This window comes from Gymnoscopelus braueri (assembly GCF_963280865.1).
Source record: "Gymnoscopelus braueri genome assembly, chromosome: 21".
NCBI lineage: Eukaryota > Metazoa > Chordata > Actinopteri > Myctophiformes > Myctophidae > Gymnoscopelus > Gymnoscopelus braueri.
The window spans coordinates 35,753,369-35,775,875 of NC_137623.1; the positions used below are offsets into that span (position 1 = coordinate 35,753,369).

Genomic DNA, 22,507 nt, shown 5'->3' on the forward strand with positions numbered 1-22,507 from the left:
CAAAACTAAATCACAATAAAACAATTAAATTCTTGTATAAATTGGAACATTAGTACACTTTATAAATACATGATCCTCTCAGGCATAAACAATAATTTCAGAGCAACATTTCAGTGATATGGCCATAACCACAAATTAAAACACATTAAGTGTAATCGATAGAAAAAAGGTAAAATTTTGGGTGAATTGTCCCTTTAAAAGAGACACCGTTTCCCGGAACATTATTGCGGCTGCTGTTGTCTTTGCACGTCAGCCCAGGCTTCTGCAGGTGGATTGGTGGTACAGGTGCCTCCAAACATCACAGCCTGCCCTGCCCCCTGCTGAGGGGGAGGGGGAACGCTGTGGTTTTTTACATACTGTGAGAACACAGGGTGCTGCTCTGGAGCTTGGTTAAAACCAGCGGGCCCAGTTCCATGTGTCCAGTATCCATGTGTGAAAGTATTGCTTTGGGTCCCAGTTCCAAACGGATATCCATGTGCGACATTAGAGTTCTGGGTGCCAGTTGAGGGCGGATATCCGGTTGTCATATAATTGTTCTGGGTCCAAGTCCCAGAGGGATATCCATGCATGAAATAATTGTTCTGGGTCCCAATTCCGGGTAGATATCCATGTGTGAAATAAGGGCTCTGGGTGACTTGACCGTAAGGATCAACTGGTGTGCCATAGCCTGCAGCTGGCAGGGAGTAACAGGGGCTTACCGTTGCCATGGTGGGCTGGTTCATTCTGCAATCACTATCGTTAAATTGCTGGCCAGCTGGCTGAAGAGGAGAGACTGTGGTGTCACTAGCCTGCAGCACTTGAGCGGTGCTCGTTTGAATGACTGTGGTGTAGTGGCTTTCTGGAGACTGGTCGTCACCGACGACTTTGGCGGCCACGCTTTCTGGCACGAACTGGCGGTTCTCGTTCTCGTAGTTCATGGTGTCGTCGTCCGCAGGCTTGGTGATCGGAATTCGACACCTTGAGTCCAATTGTATCCTGGGCTTTACACGACCTACAGAGATTTGGGCGGACTTTCCCTGTCCCCCGGTCACAGAGGTCAACATCAGCGGTGGAGAGGCTCGTTTAGCGCCGGACGGGGTGGACTGAAGGACGGGCTGTGGCTCACGTTTAGCCAGTGAAGAATCTATGCACCAAGGTGTGGTTGACGGCTCAGTAGATGCAGCTGAGGCTGGCTTTGTTGGAGAGCATTCAATGTTAAAGTTAGAGGAAGCTAATGTTTTAAGTGAGTTCAGGAGCAGCTCTAATTTGCGCTCAGGATGCATTTGTGAAGGCTCACAGTGCGAAATCAGTTGAGAAATCAGAGTTGTAGGTATTGATGTGGTTTCTACAAGCACTCCGGCCATTTGGTTTTGGGGAGAAGGACACTCGCTGGTTTCTACGTTCACTCTGGCCTCTTGGTGTTGGGGAGAGGGACACTGAATGGCAGGTGATGAGACGTTCAAATAAGGACCTGAAGGGCTGTCATGGCCACCGCCATCGGGAGACTTTGAAATTCTTCTCCGTTTCACTCTCGCTCCATCTCCATTCAATGACACGGAATCCGATTCCAAACCATGTTTCACAGTTTTCCTCATTTCTTGGAGAGCAAAAAAAGAGACAAATACTGTACGTTAGGACCAGACTGTGTGCACGCACCCGGAGACAAATTCAATACACAAGCACGTCTTGTCAAACATGACTTCCATAAAGCTACAACTGGAGAAATCAGTTCTCAATTATGTTCTCATCAGCCTCAGTGTATGACTTGATATGCAAGTGTTGGCTTTTCACTGACTACACCACCAGTGGGATCCATCCAAGTGCTTGTGTGCGTGTGTGTGTGTGTGTGTGTGTGTGTGTGTGTGTGTGTGTGTGTGTGTGTGTGTGTGTGTGTGTGTGTGTGTGTGTGTGTGTGTGTGTGTGTGTGAGAATGAGTGAGTGAGTGAGAGAGAGAGGATCTATTCACTGTGTTTCTTCAGAGTTATTTCTGATTATCTTGGAGTTAAATTAACACTGTGCATATCCTTAAAAAGAGTGCAGGATGTATAAATAGACTGAGAACCCCATCTTTGCCAGTGCCTTACCCGTTCGGTACATTTGGTCAAAACACCAGCGTTTTCAGGACAACAAAACAAGTTGTGTTCCAGTGAGTGTCAGTATTTACCAGTATGTCCAGAGAAACAGCTACGGGTGTAGTCTTCTTGTTTAATGGTGACTGGAAACAACAGAGACAATTAGACCAATTAGACATGGTTTTATATTCAACATTCTATGTGTTGTGGGAGTAATGGTGACCTCACACACCTTTTATGTTTGAGTCGTGAGCGTTCATAGTTGTGAGAGGCTCTGGGTTCGGCTCGGTCTTCACTATGGCCAAATTGATCGGAGTTGTCTCAATCAGACTCTTTTTCAAACTTCTTTCATCTTTGATGTCAGTCGCTTCTGAATAGAAAACAACGATAATAAGATTATGAACGTCAACATTGGTCACTTGCTGGGACATAATCTGTATTTTATGTGTGATGCAGAGACTGTAAAAGAAAATGGACAGCGTTACGCCCATACTTTTACTCAAGTACAGTTTTTAGGAGGATCTTGTGAACTCTGCTGGTCTGTTCAACAGAAGGCAGAACGACGACATGTTCATCTCATTCTAACATTGTTTTAGTGGAACATAAAGCTTGTCTGTTAGATGGGAGAGGTTCTCACCTGGTGGTGGTTGGTCGGCAGGTGGACAGGAGGAGGTCAGATTCTGTCGTCTCAAGATGTCCTCCAGTATGTGGATGCCTGCAGACAACAATCAATCCACTACAGTTACAACAGCACATTTATTCTTGGGGGAACATTTGACAGATATAGCCTTATAGCGATCTACAAGCTCAAGTGTTGCAACACGACGTGCTCTGAGCTTGTAGTTTGGCTATTTTTGGAGAAGACTCAAGATTTGGTGTAGAAGGAAACAAGAGCAGACCAAGTACAGAGCCAACTCAGGAGCAATTTACTAAGTCTAGAGGATTTCAGTGGTTAAAGGACCATACAGGTACATAGACAATGATATGTAGAGACATCCATCTAGACCTTTAACCACATTAACCCTGGCATCCCTATTTTGGACACAGTTTCAAACACAAAAGAAAGAAAGACAGAAAGAAAGAAAAGAAAAGTGGTGAGCTTGTAGATAAGCTATTTTACCTATTTACAATAAAGTATATACTGGAGTCTATGAGTGCTATACAAGTTATTCAAACTGAAGTAAAAAAAAAAAAAAAAGATGAAGAACTACTGTACCTTCACTGAATGGAGCCGCTTGGACACGGTGATATGAGTCCTTGTCAAGCAGTATAACCTTGACAAGAGAAAACATTACAATAGATAAAAACATAAATACAAACATTATAGTTGAGGCCAGACTCGACTGTGAGTTGTAAAATACAATAAAAGTCTGTCTGCAAGGAAAATGTCACATATTTTCTTCTCTCCAATCTCAAACATGTTCCCACTACAAGATGAGAGAATTAAGGTGCATCACAAACTACACAACATTGTAGTTTGTGATGCATAGTATATTTGCCCTTTGAACCTGTAATAGTTCCACTACTGTTTCATCAACTTCATGGTATACCTCAGCATCCATTTGGAAAAACTGTTCCCGTTCGGCGACTTGGTTGATGGCGACCTCAAAGCCTTCCGTCTTCTGTGTCTCACTCCAGTCCTCCCGGTTCCTGATTTTAGCCATTAAACTGTGGCACTTCTCCCACTAACACAAACATACAGAAGACATTTCAAACCGTAGCTCAAGAAAAACAAAAAAAAAACCTTTGAGAGAAATGAGAGTGAAATAACACTGGAGTGTTGTTTGATTATATGTCAAATATATGATGTATGATTATGCCAAACACAATGGTGAACACATTTTAATGACAAAAAACAATTTACCACCACTGCTTAGTGTGTTTTCACTCTAATTCTGCACATGTTCGTGTAGGTACCGTAACTATTAACAGTATGTTATGCTGTTGTGTTAGGATTAGGAATCCTTTAGAAAGTGCTATGAGTCTGTCTGACATTCTCTGAACGTTTTTCTGTCCTATGAAGAACTTTCCGCCCTTATGTTAGTTCCTTATATTGCAAAATGATCCGTTTGTGACATCCCTTAAGTTGAAGAAATCCACTCATATGTTAGAACATATTACAATTACAAGAATTCTTTAGTAAAAATGGTCCTACAGGTAATTGTGAGAAGTACCGGAGAGGCCACTGACCATGTACTTGCGCTGGTGATCGGTGCTGATGATATGTCGACACACGTGCTTCAATTGGAGAGTCTGGTGGCAGCTACGACACAGGTAGAATGGGAAGAGTCTCTCAGTGCGAGTGTATGTGGAAGTCTCCTCCCCTCTGCACTCCACCAAACGGTCGAGTCCTGGTGAAAACACGCACACACACACACACACACACTTAATCCAGAGCGATTTACAGGTAAACACACGGACCATGGTAATACATCAAATGTATAGAGACAGTGTAGTCAGTTATCATCAGGATCATAGGTAAGTAAGTTTCAAAATTTCTTAATCAACTCCACCTTTCATTACCTTGAATAACTTCACTTTGTAGATTTTGATTAGTATTACAGAACATACATTAACCACTTCAGCCCTATATACTTTTCGGCCATTTGAAAATAGCCGATCTACAAGCTCATCGCGACGCATTGTGAGCTTGTAGATCTTTTATACAGTTTGAAAACGTGAAATGGGACCTTCTGCGTGATGAGTACTTTTACTTTTGGTACTTTAAGTATATTTTGATGCCAATACCTTTGTACTTTTACTCAAGTACATTCTGAATACCAGACTTGTACTTACATTTACTATTCACTATTACTATTTCTACATTGCAGTATTGATACTTTTAGTAAAACATTTGAGTACCTTTTCCACCACTGTTACTGACAACTGGTTTAGTTTACATTTTACAGGAGGGGAGAAAAAGTACTTTATCCTTGTAAATCATTCTCAACACCACAAAGGATTTTCATTTGTGCATATAAGGACAAACAAACACTCACCTACGACTCCATTTCTCTGGGTTTCTGACAGCTTCACTTTGAGGTAACAGGACACACGGCTGGTGATCGACGCCCCTGTGAGTGACGATAGATATGCAAACGTACGCAGAAAGTGAAACATGAAATTAAATATAAAATGAGGTAACTCAATCCCAGTGGTGTAAAGTAACTAAGTACATTTACTCAGGTACTGTACTTTAAGTACAATTTAGACGTATTTTTACTTTACTTGAGTATTTCCAATTCTCCACTACATCTCAGAGGAAAATATAGTACTTTTACTCCACTACAATTATTTGACAACTTTTAGTTACTAGTTACTTTTCAGATATAAATTATGATATTATGAAACATACATTAACCACTTTAGCCCTATTTTATACACAGGCTATTTGAAAATAGCAGATCTACAAGCTCACAACGCGTCGCGACGCGTTGTGAGCTTGTAGATCTGCTATTTTCAAACATGTTAGCACTTTTACTTTTGGTACAGTATATTTTGATGCCAATACTTTTGTACTTTTACTCAATTAACATTTTCAACACAGGCCTTTTACTTGTAACAAGAGTATTTCCACATTGCAGGATTGATACTTTTACTTAAATAAAACATGCGAGTACTTGTTTCCACCATTGGACTCAATCCACACATACCTGCTGAACTGCACTGACGCACCGGTTGCACAACAACAGGCTGCTGGTGTCCACCGTCTGGGTCCAGGAACGGCCGACTATCTGGACGCTCCAGTGGATTCTGAGTTTCCTCTAGTTTGATGCTTCTTCTCTCCCTCGGTTCGTCCGGGTCATGTGGTTGTACAGCGGGGTCTTTAGGTGCTTTCTGACTGATTTCACCAGAGGACTGAGGAGCCTCCTGCCTTTCCCTGGAACTCTGAAGACCTTCTTGCTGCTTGATAGAGTCCTGAGGAGCCACTAGCTGCGTCCTGGAGTCCTCAGAACCCTCTAGCTGAACGTCACAGCTCTGTGGACCTTCTTGCTGCTTGATAGAGTCCTGAAGAGCCACTAGCTGCGTCCTGGAGTCCTCAGAACCCTCTAGCTGAACGTCACAGCTCTGTGGACCTTCTTGCTGCTTGATAGAGTCCTGAAGAGCCACTAGCTGCGTCCTGGAGTCCTCAGAACCCTCTAGCTGAACGTCACAGCTCTGTGGACCTTCTGGTTGCTTGATAGAGTCCTGAAGAGCCACTAGCTGCGTCCTGGAGTCCTCAGAACCCTCTAGCTGAACGTCACAGCTCTGTGGACCTTCTTGCTGCTTGATAGAGTCCTGAAGAGCCACTAGCTGCGTCCTGGAGTCCTCAGAACCCTCTAGCTGAATGTCACAGCTCCGTGGACCTTCTGGCTGGGTGTCAGTGGGTAAGGTGTGCTTCGGTGAGGATTGTGAGCCAGTGGCCAAAGGGTCTGCGATGTGATTCGATCCATTATTACCTACAGTATGGATGGATGGAGGGAAGGGATGGAAGTGATAGTTGGTGGATGAGTGCAAATAAACGAGATGAGAAACAGAACAGGATAAAGGCTGACAACGGACATATCTTCCTTATTAGCTTTGCATCCATTGGCCTATTCTAAAAACCTATCTATGTGTTTTTTCTACTTATATTATCTAGAGCAACGGTTCCCAAACTTTTTTGTCCGTGCCCCCCGTTACCCCCCCCCCCCACACAGAAAGGAAATATATGAACTGCCAGCATATATGTCTCTACATATATGTACATACAGTATATATCCATATACTGTATGTGGATATATAGGAAATATATGTCTCATATATAGCTTATATGTGCCCACATATATTCCACATATATGTAATATGGAATATGGCATATGTGCAGCATATATTCTGCATATACTTGCCATATATGTTCATATATTAAAAATAGTACCATAGCACCACCATTAATTAGTCTTTTCATGTCACGCGCCCCCTAGAGGGCGCTCACGCACCACAGCGGGTGCGCACACCACAGTCTGGGAATCCCTGATCTAGAGATTATACAGTAATGCAATGAGATCAACTGAAGTGCAAGAAATGTGCACTATTACGTTCCTCCCCCAGCAGTGTATAACAGGGTATTGTAAACGTTGACACTTTTCACAATAACTACAACCTGGTTACATATTAGTCCAGTTTCAAATCCTTCTCATTACATGTAAGAACAGAGTGAACATTCTGTATTAAAATCGGCTTAAGGGAAATACTCAAGTAAAGTACAAATACCTCAAAATTGTACTTTAAGTACAGTACTTGAGCACATGTACTTAGATGATGCAAAACCCCACCTTGGTCTCCGTGGGGATTCTTGGTGATGGGCTCCCGGCGCTCCCCTTGCTGAGCGCGGCGCTTCTTCCGGGGCCTCTCGGCCTTCCCCGTTTGGCCGCCCTCAGAGGGCTTCTCCTGGTCGGCCACCCTGGGAGCAGGGCTGCAGGCTGCACCCTTCTTCTCCTTGTGTTTGTGTTTCTCTTTCCTGCTCTTCTCCCTGTCCTTCTCTTTGTGCTTCTTGGGTTTCTTCTTGGACTTTTTGCTGGTGTCGGCGGACAAGGGGGGGCTGCTGATGGCGGTGGAGGTGACAGTGGGAGAGGTGCGGCGGGGGGCCGGGCTGAGGGAGCTGGGCGTGCCGGGGGCTGGGGGGGCGGCGGTGGTGGTGGTGGTGGCGGCGGCAGGGGGGCGGTAGCGCTCCTGCAGCGGGCTCCGGGTGGGGGAAGGGTCCCTGCAGGTGGAGCTCTGGTCCAATGGCAGGTCCTGGGTGCCGCGGCCCTCCGGGGCGCTGGGGGAGTTGGAGTTGGAGCGGGGACTGGGCTGCTGCTGGTGGTGGTGGTGGTGGTGGTGGTGGTGGTGGGAGGATGGGGCCGGGTGGTAGGGCTGTCACAAATACAAATTTAAGTTGACGATTAATTATCACTCAAATAATTGCGATTAACGATTTAATTGTGTTTCTGTCGTTGAAAATTAATGGAACATTATGAATACAAATTACATTCCTGTTTGGCTTTTAGCTTTCGTAAACAAAGGTTGCACAGGGCAGATATGACAAATAACACATATTTAATTACTTTATACTTAAAAATAAACATTAATACAAAACGCGCGCGTTTTGAACGTATAGATCTGCTATTTCCACTATTTTTGACGTTTTTTTAAAATATGATTTTTTTTTAACATGGTATTGATTATGACGATTATGACGATTATGCTAAAATAATTGCAATTATATAAAATAATTGCGATTAGACGATTATGTAATAATTGTGACAGGCCTACCGGGTGGTGGGAGGGCACGGGGAGGTGGGGCGGCGGGCCTGAGGTGACACCGGAGGGTAGGAATGGGCGCTCGGCGGCGGGACTGCCCTCGTCGTCACGGCGGTCGGATGAGGAGGACGGCGCGGCTGGGTCACAGTTGATGTGGGACAGGCGGGGCTTCATTGGTGCCAGAGGGTCGGTGAAGTTGTGCTCGGGTGGTTCGCACTTCTGCAAGAGTGAAAACATAGAACATTACCCCGGTGGGCACATAACTGGTGCGCAGGTGCGCATGCGTCGTCAAAATGCATGCTGCGCGGCACATCAGACGAAGGGAAGCGCTCTCGCGTACCAACAGCTGGGACCGCTGGGACAGGAGTTTACTTCCTGAAGCCACACTCATCACGCTAAAGCACGCGTCGGCCCCATACGCGCCCCATACACAGCCACTAGGCGGAGGGGGAGGGGACACATGCTGCACGTGATTGTGCGAGTGTGGCCTTGAATCCTGACACACAGTATCCCATGTATCACCTTGTATCCCTCTTTTATCCATGCTGCGAAACGTGTCGCGGCAAAATGTATTTATTTATTTATTTGGTGCGCACCAAGTAACATATCCAGGTGCTCCCCTGAGAACTAGACCAAAAACGTTATGTGCACCCCTGAACATTACCATTCGGTGCAGTTGTCCAACTCACTGTGTTTTGTGTCTATGCACGTGAAGGTGCGTGCTCTTACCTGTGGGGAAGCGGGGACACCGTCTTTAGGAGAACTGCTGGACGAAAGCGGCTCAGTAGGAAGACCCAATTTGCTGTTACAATACAGGAAGAGGGTCGGAGGTATAGAGGGGACAAGTTACTGTATGGACCACTTTTTTTTAATATTAGGTCCTGCCTGCAATAATACATTAACCGAATTAGAAAAAGGGACTCTGAAAGCACAGCATCAAAGTTGTCTGATCACTCACAGGAAGCACCAAAAGGAGTAAATGTTTGCCTAACTAGTTCAATCAATCATAGACTTGAAATCAAGACAGATGTTTCTGTACCGAGCCAAGATCCTGTCCACTTGGACCTTGTCGTCTTCATTGTACCCAGGCCAGTCTCTCTGGACCTCACCGTAGACGAAATCCTTCAATGTGTACGAGTCGTCTTTGTTCATACTCGCTATCTGTTTAGTGGGCACACACAGACACACTTCAGTAGACGTAAAATGCTAAAGGCACTCAATTCCATGTGTACATTTAATGGCGTGTTGGAGAGCTATCCCGAACTGTGGCCTGCAGTGCTGACGCGCAACCTGAGAAAAGCTTGCCAGATATTGTAATCTCTGGATCACGTGTTCACAGAATGTACTGAAACTTCCCATTTCTTGTGCTTGCTAAACCAGTGCACGGCATACATCTGCGTACGTAAATGTATGTTTTAAGGCTAAGTGGCTTGCTGTGCACACGCATTCAATAGAACAGGGTATCTCAAAGTGGGTGCCGTGGCACCCAAGGGTGCCCTTGACACAAGTCCAGGGGTGCCGCAGGTAATATTTGGAATGTATCAATGTCCCTTGCACTGTACTTGGTGCGTTCTTTTTCAGTCTACAGTACACCAAGTCTCTTCACCAAAAATAGCATGTGAGCTTGTAGATCGGCTATTTTTCTGGTGAATGTTCCCCCCAGAATAGGGATGCTGGGGTTTAAGTGGTTAAATGCCAAGTGTAACAATTATTTTCAATCTGTCCTAATGGAAACTGATATTCTCTAAAGTTTTCCCTGTGACATACTGTATCTTAGGGGGAAATACTGACATATTTACGTATCGTTAATATGACATAAGGTGCTATATGAGGTATCAATGTAATTCAGGGGTGCCGTGGATGAAAAAGTTATTTACATGGGGTGACCTGAGCCAAAAATGTTTGAGAACCACTGCAATAGAAGCCTTCGTATTGCCATGAACTGGGTTTACTCAGAGTGATTTGCATTCTATGCTCTAATGCCTGCAGAAGGCCAGGCGGCGGGGGTTATGCACACATGGCACCTTCAGCACATAACTACTGGTGACAATATCACTGCTGTATATACTGTATAAATATATTCATACAGTATATCCTATATTAGTTTAGCGTGTTCTTGCCACAGGGGTTTGCTAAATATGAATTAAAGGGATATTTCACTTTAAAAAAAACGTTGGGTCATTTTATCGTCTACTCAGGCTTTTGTGAGCCCCCCAGACCGTTTTTAAGTTGGCCTAAGTCACAAAACCATGTGACTTAGGCCAAAAAAATGGCCTATTTTGGCCTAAGTCACACTAGGGAGTTATTATACTAAAAGGGGAGGGAACAGCATGATCCTTTTCAATTAGGAGATAGGCGATTTTACCAGAGGTGGCCAGTGTCATGAAGAGCTATAGGCAAAAATATCATTTTCCTCAAAAAATGACTTAGGCCATTAGTTTAGCATGGTGACAAATTTTGTAGAATGGGCTTCAGGTCTCAATATGGGATAATTGTGACAGGCCTAGATACAACAACAAACTACCTGTTGCAGGGTGCTCATCAGAGAGCTGCGGTCCTTCTGGCTGACCCCGTCCCGCTGCAGCCGGGCCACCACCTCCAGTTTCTTGTAGGACCTCAGCGCCAGCAGGTGGATAATGCGGTCCCGGTACGGCCGCTGGGCCACAGGGTCGTTGGAAAGGCACTCGCGGATGGCGTCGGCTGGATCGACGGGTGTGGAGCGCTTGCGTTCCGGGCACACATCGCCCGACGGCGCCGGCTTTCGGATATGGACTTGCTTCCCTGAGATGACAAAGAGTGAGACATTAACCCATTGAGGCCTGAGGTTTCCGATTCTGCAAAAGTGTCTTCTAAATCCTAACGGTTTTCTGAAAAAAAAACGTATGTTTCTATATCAGTGGTTTTCAAACTTTTTCATGTCAAGGACCCCCAAAATGATATGAATTTGGCCGCGGACCCCCATCTCAGAATGTTTTGTTCCAGGGACCGCCAGAAGCAAAGATCTGAGTCAATGTTTGCTTTAAAAGAATATATATATTCAAAGATTTGCACATTTTCCCGATTTTTGCAGATAAATACATCCTATTCAAAAATAGCAGATATACAAGCTCATAGCGCGGCACCGAGTGCCGCGCTACGAGCTTGTAGATCTGCTATTTTTGAATAGCCAAAGTGTGACACAGATGCGTTCCAGGTCTTAACTCTTTAACTGCCAAAAACGGGAATTCCCGTCCGATGGCTCTATGGCTATCATGGCCAATGACGGAAAGACGTTTTTTGGTCTTTATTTTTTTTGGGTTATCTCAAAGGAACTAGGAGATAACGCTATCCAAAAAATTGCTGCTACATTCACTTCAATGTTAAAAAACAAACTGAGGAAAAATGAACCTTTTTCCTGGCACTGGGACGACACAGTCTGAAATAAGTGTGGCAGTGAAAGAGTTAATGGGTAAACACAATGTTCTGACTAGAGCCCGACCAATGCTGATCCCCAACTTTTTCTAATCAATTTGAAATACTTAGATTTTATTTAAGTTTCTATTTGATAACATTTAACTAGAATTTATTTGATTTAAATACATAAGTCAAAATAAAACTAAACAAAAAATCTTTTTAACATTTTCACCAAGAATGACATGCCCAAAATAGGTTGAAAGTGGTAAAAAATCGTCTGCATAATTCGAAAAAGTCAAATAATGACCAATATAGGCTGCCAGACCGATATAAATTGGTCGGGCAATAGTTCTGACCTAGTCTGCTAGTCCCAGTATCTAGCAGACCTAGTCCCAGGATCACTTAGAAAATTGGCACCCGGTGAAAAAAAGGGTTACAAAATCGAGGGATACAAATAAAAAAATCTAAAAATAAAATGGTATCTTTTGAACCAGGGGAGAGTGTAAAAAGGCACTGGTGGTGACAACCAACTTCTTATTAATTGTGATGTTTTTCAAATAAAGGCATCAACTTGTCACACAAGAAGCAAGTCTACATGTGTCATGCATCATGTAAGACTGCTTAGTTTGCATATACTTGTTTCTTTGGACGAGTATAAAGTCATACAAAAAGGCCGAAGACATCTCTGCTCTGGTAAGCTCTGCCTCGTCAGGATGATTTGACACAAGAGATTAAAAGGTGAGAGGACAAGGGAGAACGTCGCTGTCCCCTCTCTGCTCCCTGACTAAATGCATTGACCGTTCAGTCTGAGGAGCTCCCACATGCAGTTTTGAGTCGTCTGCAGGCACGGGTGAAAGACTGAGGCAGGTGAACCTTATGTCAGCTGCTACTAAGTCTTAATCTTCAGCAATAAGCGGGCGAGTGACACCATGCGTCAATTAATATCATGCTCAAATATTATGGCAAGCACATGTATACATGAATGACGATCCTGTTGAATTTGAAAATGGCATGAACCACCACCATTCAACTCCATTCCTAATCAGGATTGAACTGTGTGGTTACAGGGTATCTGCAGGTTTAAGCAAGTCAGATTTAAAACTCAGATTTTAAGACTTTTTTGATATCACTCAGATGTTTTGATTTAAGACCAATTTATCAATAACAAAAGCAAACAACGACACCAATAACTCAGATTTAGGGTCAATTTTGTACCCATATTTAAATATTAAATATGGGTTCCTTATTGATCCTTTTCCATTCTTGGTATAGTTGTTGGCAAAAAGTTGGCCCAAAAATGTTGGGCCTAAAGGTCCTTTCACACGGCAAGCGGCCAACACGCCTATGTAATTCATTCTCAATGAGAGGCGGGCAATTATTTGGGACGCGCGGAGAAGTTGAGGTGCGGTGAGGCAGGCGGGCGCGGCGCGGCTCCGTGAAATTCTCAGGCGCCACAGAGTCGGAGGAGGAGGCGTCTCCCTTTATATGTCTATGTGCTCACACCTCTGTTAGGCCCTGCAGGCCCCCTGAGAGGTCTGCTAGCTGTTTGCCCGACATATAAAGTTGTTGTCTATAGGTCTGTGCAAGGCTGAATTCAGCCAATGTTTTTTTTTTAAACTACTGTATAGGGTGGGGTTGGTGCATTTTTACCATCAGGGTGGTGTGAAGGTGAAACAGTGAGGATTGTTGACGCGTCCTGGTGTGTCAGACTCTCTGGTTGAGGATTAGTTGCAGATGGTGAATCCAGTGACCCTCTATGCCGTCTCAGGATGGCTTTTATTTTTGTCAGGGCTAAAGGAGAAAGACCACAATGTACAAATCAAAAACCAAAGCTCCGCACTAAACACTGTCGTGGACCCAGGTTATTATGGGGGTTTTTTTCTCCAAAAACCTAAAGCTAAATAAAACTAGCAGAACTAACTAAACCAAAATAGAATCGCAAGTAAAAATCTGATGTCACCCATTCTTTCATCCCATCTTTTCAGCTTCTATAAACAAGGTTTTAAAATCATAACCCATGAAAAACTAAAACTACCGGCAGTCAATTCCTGAAACTGCGAATGAATTGAATGAATATTTCCTATTTTATACCTAGGCTATTTGAAAATAGCAGATCTACAAGCAGCTCAGAACGCGTCGCATCACGACGCGTTGCGATCGGCTATTTTCAAATATGTTAGCACTTTTACTTTTGGTACTTTAAGTATATTTTGATGCCAATACTTTTGTACTCTTACTCGAGTACATTTTGAACACTTCTTTCGGTGGTGTGCATACTTCCAGTATGTGACTATTTACCTTTTTGTTTACGGACAAGTGTTCATGCTTACTCTGTTTATTCTGATCATCTCACACTGCTAAATGCCTACGTTGTAAAATGTAAAAAAAAAAAGAAAACCTTTTATTTTTAGTTTCTTTCACATGCTTTCTATGCAAAATGAACAGGGTTTTACCTTCTGGTACTTCTGCTTTAGTCAGCTCTTCATACTCTCTTTCACTATTCATTGTCAGCATCTATGCAAAGAGAAAAGGGACAATCATATAGTTAGTGCGTACGTGCGTGCGTGCGTGCGTGCGTGCGTGCGTGCGTGCGCTCTAGTAAAGTACAAATAACAACAAAATGTACTTAAGTACAGTACTTAAGTAAATGTACTTATTTACTTTCCACCACTGACACACACACACACAATGTCCTGGGCATGACGTTAAACTGCCCCGTTGTAACTACCATCGTCAATGTAGTAGTTGCAGTGGATGCATTTGCAATTTATGTGGATTATGTAGCTTGCATACAAGAAGGCACTTCTCACAGGTGTACTCTAGCAACAGCCGACGCTACCTGACGGCCCCTCCTTCCCGTGAACAGCTACCGGGAAGAGAGGCAATAGACCCGGCTGGCCTTCCAGCGGTTTGTCCGTCCGCTGTCAGAATAGCAACGGGTGGACTTCCAGGCCCATGAGAACAACAGAGGGACGCTTTAACACCAAGCAGCAGGGCAAGACTAAGAACTTTGTTTCCTCTGGTGATCCAGCCTAGGACATAGATTACCCACAGACTGGTTGTGCCAAAGGCGAGGCAGAAAGGCTGGCAAAGTATTGTGCTGTCTCTGCTGCCATATATGGACGGAGCCGCCGCTACTTGTGCCTATGGTGTACTGAGTGACACGGCATGTTGTATCATGAGGACATATATCCATGAGTTTGTGAATGTAACCTTTACTGAAACTCAAATATTTGTGTCCCTGTATGCTTTCCCTAACCTCACTCCGTCAAATGGAAGAAGCTTGCGACACACATTTTGTTTCACAGCGTACTTGCATCTGAGACTCCGGGCGCAGAATCGATGACAGACGGAGTTTCATTTTTTCAAGCTACTAGGCAGGTGATTGGATGATCCCGCCCCTAGCAGCCGCTGATTGGTTCGTATGCGCAGCGGTTCGGGCAGCTTTACTCTGTGAGCAATCCCAGACCCTCCTTCCTGAAACCAAATGCAATGCAATGCATGAGATTTCCGGAGGGAGGGGGTGTTTACCAGGCTATGCTTTCCCTGTGTGTGGACATAAATAAATTGTTAAACTGTGTGTGTGTGTGTGTGTGTGTGTGTGTGTGTGTGTGTGTGTGTGTGTGTGTGTGTGTGTGTGTGTGTGTGTGTGTGTGTGTGTGTGTGTGTGTGTGTGTGGGGGGTGTGTGTGTGTGTGTGTGTGTGTGTGAGATGTGGCTTTCAGAACAGCCTTTCAGCCCCGTTTCCCTTAACCTTAGCTACCTTGGAACCCTTTATGACAAATCCTGCCCAGGGCATCTCTATTTCTGCCTATTAGGCCTACTAAACCATTGGTTCTCAACCCAGGGGTTTAAAGGGGGGGGGGGGGGTCCCCCAGCAAAATGAGTTAATAGAGCGTCACAATCATTTTAACTCCTTTATCCATATGTTATACTTTGGCTATTCAAAAATAGCAGATCGACAAGCTCATAGACTATATGCATTTTGTCTCTGTGTGTGTTGGGGGGGGGGGGATGTTGTGTGCCTGTGTAGTAGGTCATTTTCAAAGTGTAGTCCAGGGACCTCCTGTGGTCCTTACGGTTGTTCCAGGGGGTCCCCAGCCAAATGATGAGTAGTTTAATTTAAACATAGTTCAATTCACTTGAAATGATCACAATACAAAATGTATTTGTGATGTTTCTATATCATAGGGCTGGTAACATTCCTCAGAAATTATATTTGAATATTGGTCTTAAAAATGTGTAGATATTCAAATATTATTATCATTATTATAAAATATATATGTATATAAATATTTGTTTTAATCAAATATTCATTTTCATATTCGAATATACATATTTTTCCCATATTCGAGGAATATTCGGATATCGAATATTAATTTACCAGCCCTACTATATCACCACTATTAATCTATTCCTCACGTAACAGCTTTTCATGTCAGTATACCTGGGACATAATTATTTCTAAACGGGGGTCCATGGCCTAATGAAAATACATTTGGGGGACAAAAAGAAAGTGGTGTGAGTTACCTGTGTTCTGTCGCCCGTGTCTTTCTGAGCCAACTCAGTGGCAATCTTAAGGAGCTCCGTGTCCGATGGAAGAGTGGTCAACGCTGGGCACTTGAACATCTAAATGCATCATTCAGAACATAGAGTTAACATGTAGAAAACCAACCTGTTTCCTAAAACTCTACACAGTATATCGTTAAGAAGCGGTCTGCTAACTCCTCATGCGTTGAAGGAAGCATGAGCTCAGTTTGGGGCTCTCCCCAGGCTGGCAGAGGGAGAGTAGCGCCCAGGATTACAAGCTTAGGCATTGGCACTGGGTGCCTAAGAAAAAAAAAGCATACAGACGTTTTATTCACTTACCACGTAGTTTGATCGGTGTTGGGTGCCGAACCTGTGGTGCTTGCTTCCCGCCTTAATCTTGCACAGTTGACAATAGATTGCGATCCTCTTCTTGTACCTGACGCAAACCAGGAAGTTCAAACCTGAAAAGGTCCACAAGCGAGCACACAGGGTTCGGATCAGTGTAATGGCACGCCAAGGCAAGTTGTTTTAAATTAGATCTTTTACTGTTTTATTGTCATCCAGTGTTGATTTCGTCGGCTAAAACTATGACGAAACATTTTCGTCGACTACCTTTTTTCACTGACGAAAACTAAACAAAAACGAAATAAAAACTAAGCTATGATGACTAAAACTAAGACTAAATAATATTGACAACTTTGTCAACAAATAAAAACTAGACAAAAATGTTAGTGAGGGACTATAGTGGAGAAGAGATCCAGTAGAACTAAAAGACAACCCGTTTTATGTTTGGTTGCGCTCTGAAAATAGCCGATCTACAAGCGCGACGCGTTCTGTGCTTGTAGATCGGCTATTTTCAGCATGCAACCAAGTGTAAAATTACGCCATTACGACGCCATCAAGGCACCGCCAAAATACATTTTAGTCGACTAAACTCTTATGATATTTAGTTGACTAAAACTAGACTAGCAGTAAAACATTTCAGATGACTAAAATATGACTAAAACTTTTGATACAAAAGACCACGACTAAAACTGAATCGAAATTTGCTGTGAAAATCAACGCCGTTGTCATCTTATAATTATGATGTTTGAAACAAATGGAAAGAAAGAAGGAAAGAAATAAACTGACCCACTGCAGGTCCATTTGTTTTGGATTTGCATCTCCTGGTGGATTGTGATGTTTCCACAGGGCTGCTCCGGCTGGTAGATGCAGGAGACACGGCTGTGGCCAGTAAGAGAAGCAGCATCTGGGTCATATCGTCACCATTTGACCTCACACAGGTCTGCATACGGCCCGTCTTGTAGGCATCTTTTGTAGTTTGACAGGTAGTTGAGGCGGTATGGGTTTTGGTGGCAGTCACAGATGTCTCTGTAACATTGAGGTTGGTTGCAGTCAGTGGTGTAAAGTAACAGTAAAGTTACTACCGTACTAAGTACAATTTTGAGGTACTTTTACTGTACTTCTACTCCACTACATCTCAGAGGAAAATAATGTACTTTTACTCAACTACAATTATTTAAAAACTTTAGTTACTAGTTACATTGCAGATATGAATCATTGTATTATAAAACATAAATTAACCACAAATAGCCGATCTACAAGCTCACAACGCGTCGCATCGCGAGCTTGTAGATCTGCTTTTTTTCAAACATCTTAGTACTTTTACTTTTGGTACTTTAAGTACATTTTGATGCCAATACTTTTGTACTTTTACACAAGTATATTTTTAATTCTGGACTTTTACTTGTAACGGAGTATTTCTACATTGCAGTATTGATACTTTTACTTAAGCAAAAAAAAGTGTGTACCTTTTCCACCACTGGTTGCAGTTTTCCAAGTGGTTTGGCATGTTTTGGAGGTGTTGTGGGTAGCTGCAGCATCACAGGCCCCTGCGACACACAGACTGGAGGTGGTGTCATCTGCATCTGAAGCGCTCACAGGCTTAGAAGCGGCTCCAGTTACGAAGGCAGCGTCCAGACTTTCCCAGAGAGATCTCATGGACATTGCATCTGCTTCGGAGGCGGTCGTAGCTGTAGGTTTGGAGATGGTCGCGGTGGATTTGGAGATGGCAGATGTCGCACTGGAGGTGGTGGTGGCTCCTGTACCTGAGGCCCCGGTAGCTTTAGAAGCAGCTCCTGTAGACGTATTACATTTGGAGAGGGTTGTGGCGTATTTGGACACGGGTGGAGTTGCAGTAGAGACGCGTGCAGCGGGTTTGAACGTGGCTGTAATTCTTGAGATGGTTGGAGATGCACGGGAGGTGGTGGCTCCTTTACCCGAAGCGCTCGTGGCTGGATTTGTACTTGGTTTAGAGGTGGTTGTGGATGAAGAGGGTTCGGAGATGGTTGCGATGGATTTTGACGATTTGGAGATGTCTGGAGTTGTATTTGAGGAGGTTGCAGTGGGCTTGGACATGGAAGTAGCGGAATGGCAGGCCGTTGTGCTTGGTTTAGAGGTGGTCGTAGATGTAGTACATTTGGGGATGGTTCCCGTGGATTCAGACGTGGCTGGAGTTGCACTGGAGATGTGTGCAGTGGGTTCGGAGTTGGCTATAGAACATGAGATGGGTGGAGTTGCACTGGCGGTGGCCTGGGTCAGGTGTGACTTGGCTCCAGTAGATTTGGACAGTTCAGTTAATTCAGCATGAGTCTCGCACATGACAATCATATTGAGGTCTCTATTCTTTTCAACAGAAACATCTGTTGTGTTGCTTGTCTGATCTGCTTTCAAAGAGGAATTGGCGGTAGCTTTCAGGGACTGGCTTGTGGATGACCGGCTTGTAGCGGTAGCTTTACCCGAAACCCTTGTATCTTCAGAAGCGGCTCCAGTTTCGAAGGCATCGTCCATAGCTTTCCAGAGTTCTAACTGAGATTCGGAGATGGCTGCATCTTCAGTCAGGCAGCTGTTGGACAGTTCAGTTAACTCTGCCACAGACCTGGATGTGACATTCATTTTACGGTCTTTGTTGATGTTAAGAGAAACGTCCGTTGTGTTGCTTGTGCCGTCTGCTTTCAAAGGGGATTTGGCGGTAGCGTTCTGGGATTGGCTTGTGGTTGACCTCAACACCGTCTCCTTTAAAAGAGCACACAACGTTACAAGCAGTGGTGGAAAAAGTACTCACATTTCTTACTTAGGTAAAAGTATCAATACTGCATTGTACTGTCATCGCCAAGCATGCTTGAGCTCAGCTATACAGCCAGATAAACTCTCATCCACATAAGAACAGCCAGAGACGAGTTGAATCCAATTCTGATAATTCTTTATGTAGAAAAAGTGTAAAACTGCAAAACAGAGATACAAAACAATAGTCATTCTTACTAGAATACAATGAATGACCTAATACAAAGCCTTTGTGATCACAGGATTCAACTAGAAAGTGCTCCTCGGAGCACAGGTCTCCGCCAGGTCAGGTAGGTTGTTGTGGGCCAGCAATGTTCGGAATTCGCCAATCAGGATGGAATAGGAAAAATCCGACGGAACCATCTTGATCACTTGACTACAGAGATAATATGTACCAATTTGCATGATGTTTGGACAAAATGTGTTGGAGTAATATAAAAAAGAGAAGTGTTGCAAAAATCTGCCTCCTGGTGGCGCTATAATAGGGCAATGTTAAAAGGGTGACATTTGTTCCTCAATGAAGTGCGAATGTGTGTGCAAAGTTTTACCGCAATCGGACGCTGGGTTCATGATTTGCGGCATTTTGTTCAAAACGGGCCACTCCTGCAAAGTTTAGATGTCAATCTTAGCCAATCAGGATGGAATATGAGAAATCAAAGAGATCCGTCTTGATCACATGACTATAGAGATCATGTGTACCGATTTGTGTGAAATGTGGATAAAATCTGAAGGCTTAATATCAAAAAATGTATTTTACTTTAGACGGCCTCCTGGTGGCGCTATAAAAGGCAAATGTGAAAAATGTAGGGCAAAGGTTTTTCCTTGGCCTCTAGAGAGTGTGCAAACAAAGTTTTACACAGATCGGTGCAGTTATTGGTAAAAGCACAAATCGGCCTGTTATAGCGCCATCATGAGGCAAATTTGAAAAAATTTAAGTGGCATTTCTTTCTCTGCCTAATGGGAATGTGTGTGTGAAATTTCACGGAAATTGCAAGCTGCGTTCATGATTTCAGGCATTTTGTTCAACACAGACCAATCCTGCAAACTTTGGAGGCCAACCTTAGCCAATGAGGATGGAATCTGAGAAATTGGACAGATCCGGGTTGATCACATGACTATAGACATACTGTGTACCGATTCGCGTGACGTTTGGACCAAATCTGTAGGAGTATAGTAAATAAACGTGTTCAGCAAAAAGCAGCCTCCTGGTTGCGCTATAACAGGCCCATGTGAACATTTTGGGGCAGAGGTTCTGAATTGGCATCCAGGGAGTGTGTGTGCACAGTTTTGCTGCGATCAAGCCAACGGTGCCAGAGATTAGCTGCGGACAGATGGACGGACGGACGGACAGGGTGCAAAACATACTCTCTCGCCATGCCTTTCGGCCTGGCGGAGACAACAATGTACTGTAAGTATGCATAAGCATTTTAACACTAATTTCCCCAACAGGGTTCTCTTGGTAAGTATATATTTTATACATCACAAAACAAGCATAGCAAAATAAACCTACTAGAATGGGGAAATATCAAGGTAGGTATGTATTAGAACTAGAGGAGTATGAACAGAGTAAACAATCACTCAATGCACAATTAAATTGCAGATATACAAATATGAAATAATATCATGTTACAAGGTTAACATTGATCACAACATATATATTACTTACAGATGATGCCTTTTTTGAGGGCAAAACATGAAGGATGGAGCTGGATTGTAAACACATGTAAACATCACACAGTAAACTCAACTTCCTGTGTAGCTTGTCTGAAAGTCCTTCAACTATGTTTCCCCAAAAATAAGGTTCCTACCTACAAAGGTTCCTATGAACAACATTTCAAACCACCACTAGGTGTCACTGTTTTCATTCCACTACACTCCCCGTCTGGCATCCATAGAGATGCTACTACAATTTATGACTTATGTTGAACATCATGAGACATGAGGAGGACTAACTCTGAAATAGGCCTCGTGAAGAATTTTGCTGAGCCTTGCCGAATCACCTTAAGCTCCACCTTTCTGACCAGTCCATCTTTGCTGGGGATTGTCTTGACGATAACGCCCATAGGCCAGTCGTTTCTTGCTGCTTCTTTAAGGTTAGCTCTTTTTGTAAGCCATTTCTGACGACTCTGAAGATTGTTCAGATACTCTCTCCTCCATCTCAACCAGAATGTCTCTGCCAGTGTCTGTACTCTCTTCCACTGATGCTTGAGTATTTCTCCCTTTGGAAATTCAACAGGAGGATTGGGGGGCACGCCAATCTTTTGTGTCAAGAGCATGGCAGGGGTGAGGATGAGTGGAGCCTCTGGGTCAGAAGAAACGGGTACTAAAGGCCTGGCATTCACAATGGCAGCAACTTCTGCCATGAATGTACACAACACTTCGTGGGTAAGTTGTGATTTTCCAAGTTCAAGGAACATTCCATCCAAGATACGCCGCGTGACACCAATCATGCGCTCCCAAGCACCACCGAAGTGCGAGGAGTGTGGGGGGTTGAAGACCCATGCGCACTTTTGATCAAGTAGGTAGTCCTCCACGGTTGAATCAGCAGGTCCTGGTGGAAGCAACTCGAGCTCTTTACTGGCACCGACAAAGTTGGTGCCACAGTCGGATCGCAACTGCTTAGCTGGACCTCTGATTGAAAAAAATCTCCTAAGAGCATTTATGAAACTTGATGAGCTCATTGATTCAATTAACTCAATGTGGATGGCTCGTGTACACATGCAGGTGAATAATACCGCCCATCTCTTGCAGTTTGCTTGTCCACCCCTGGTGCGACGACTGGTTACCTCCCATGGTCCAAAAACATCGAGACCCACATAAGAGAATGGTGGGTCCATTTGTAAGCGTTCTGAAGGTAGGTCAGACATGCGTTGGTGCTCTATCCTACCTCGCAACTTCCGGCAGATGACACATATGTGTAGAACGCTGCTTATGGCTCTTTTTGCTCCCACGATCCACAAACCATTTGTTCGAATGGCTCCCTCAGTGAGGTGTCTTCCCTGATGCTTAAGGCAAGGTTGCGATGTGGTGTCGGCTGGGGATGATCAGAGGATTAGTCTCATTTCTTCCTAGCTGAGACTGAATGATGCGGCCTCCTATTCTTAGCAGACCATCACTGTCTATTATGGGCTGAAGCTTCCTAAGAGGGCT

The 22,507-nt window shown here is 43.9% G+C and overlaps 1 protein-coding gene across 1 annotated transcript; it reads right to left on the bottom strand.

The window, feature by feature from the left end:
• Nucleotides 1-221: 221 nt before the first annotated feature.
• On the bottom strand, nt 222-22,150 carry LOC308076978 (uncharacterized protein; the record flags this gene model as incomplete). Its single annotated transcript, XM_080417502.1, has 22 exons — nt 222-1,576; nt 2,144-2,194; nt 2,284-2,421; nt 2,689-2,766; nt 3,268-3,325; nt 3,602-3,736; nt 4,242-4,402; nt 5,051-5,125; nt 5,705-6,490; nt 7,346-7,925; nt 8,325-8,531; nt 9,042-9,114; nt 9,352-9,473; nt 10,837-11,093; nt 13,356-13,496; nt 14,159-14,219; nt 16,235-16,333; nt 16,574-16,695; nt 17,366-17,605; nt 18,046-19,309; nt 21,358-21,988; nt 22,074-22,150. The coding sequence occupies 22 exons, from the start codon at nt 22,148-22,150 to the stop codon at nt 222-224; spliced, it is 6,711 nt and encodes a 2,236-aa protein (XP_080273628.1).
• Nucleotides 22,151-22,507: the final 357 nt, after the last annotated feature.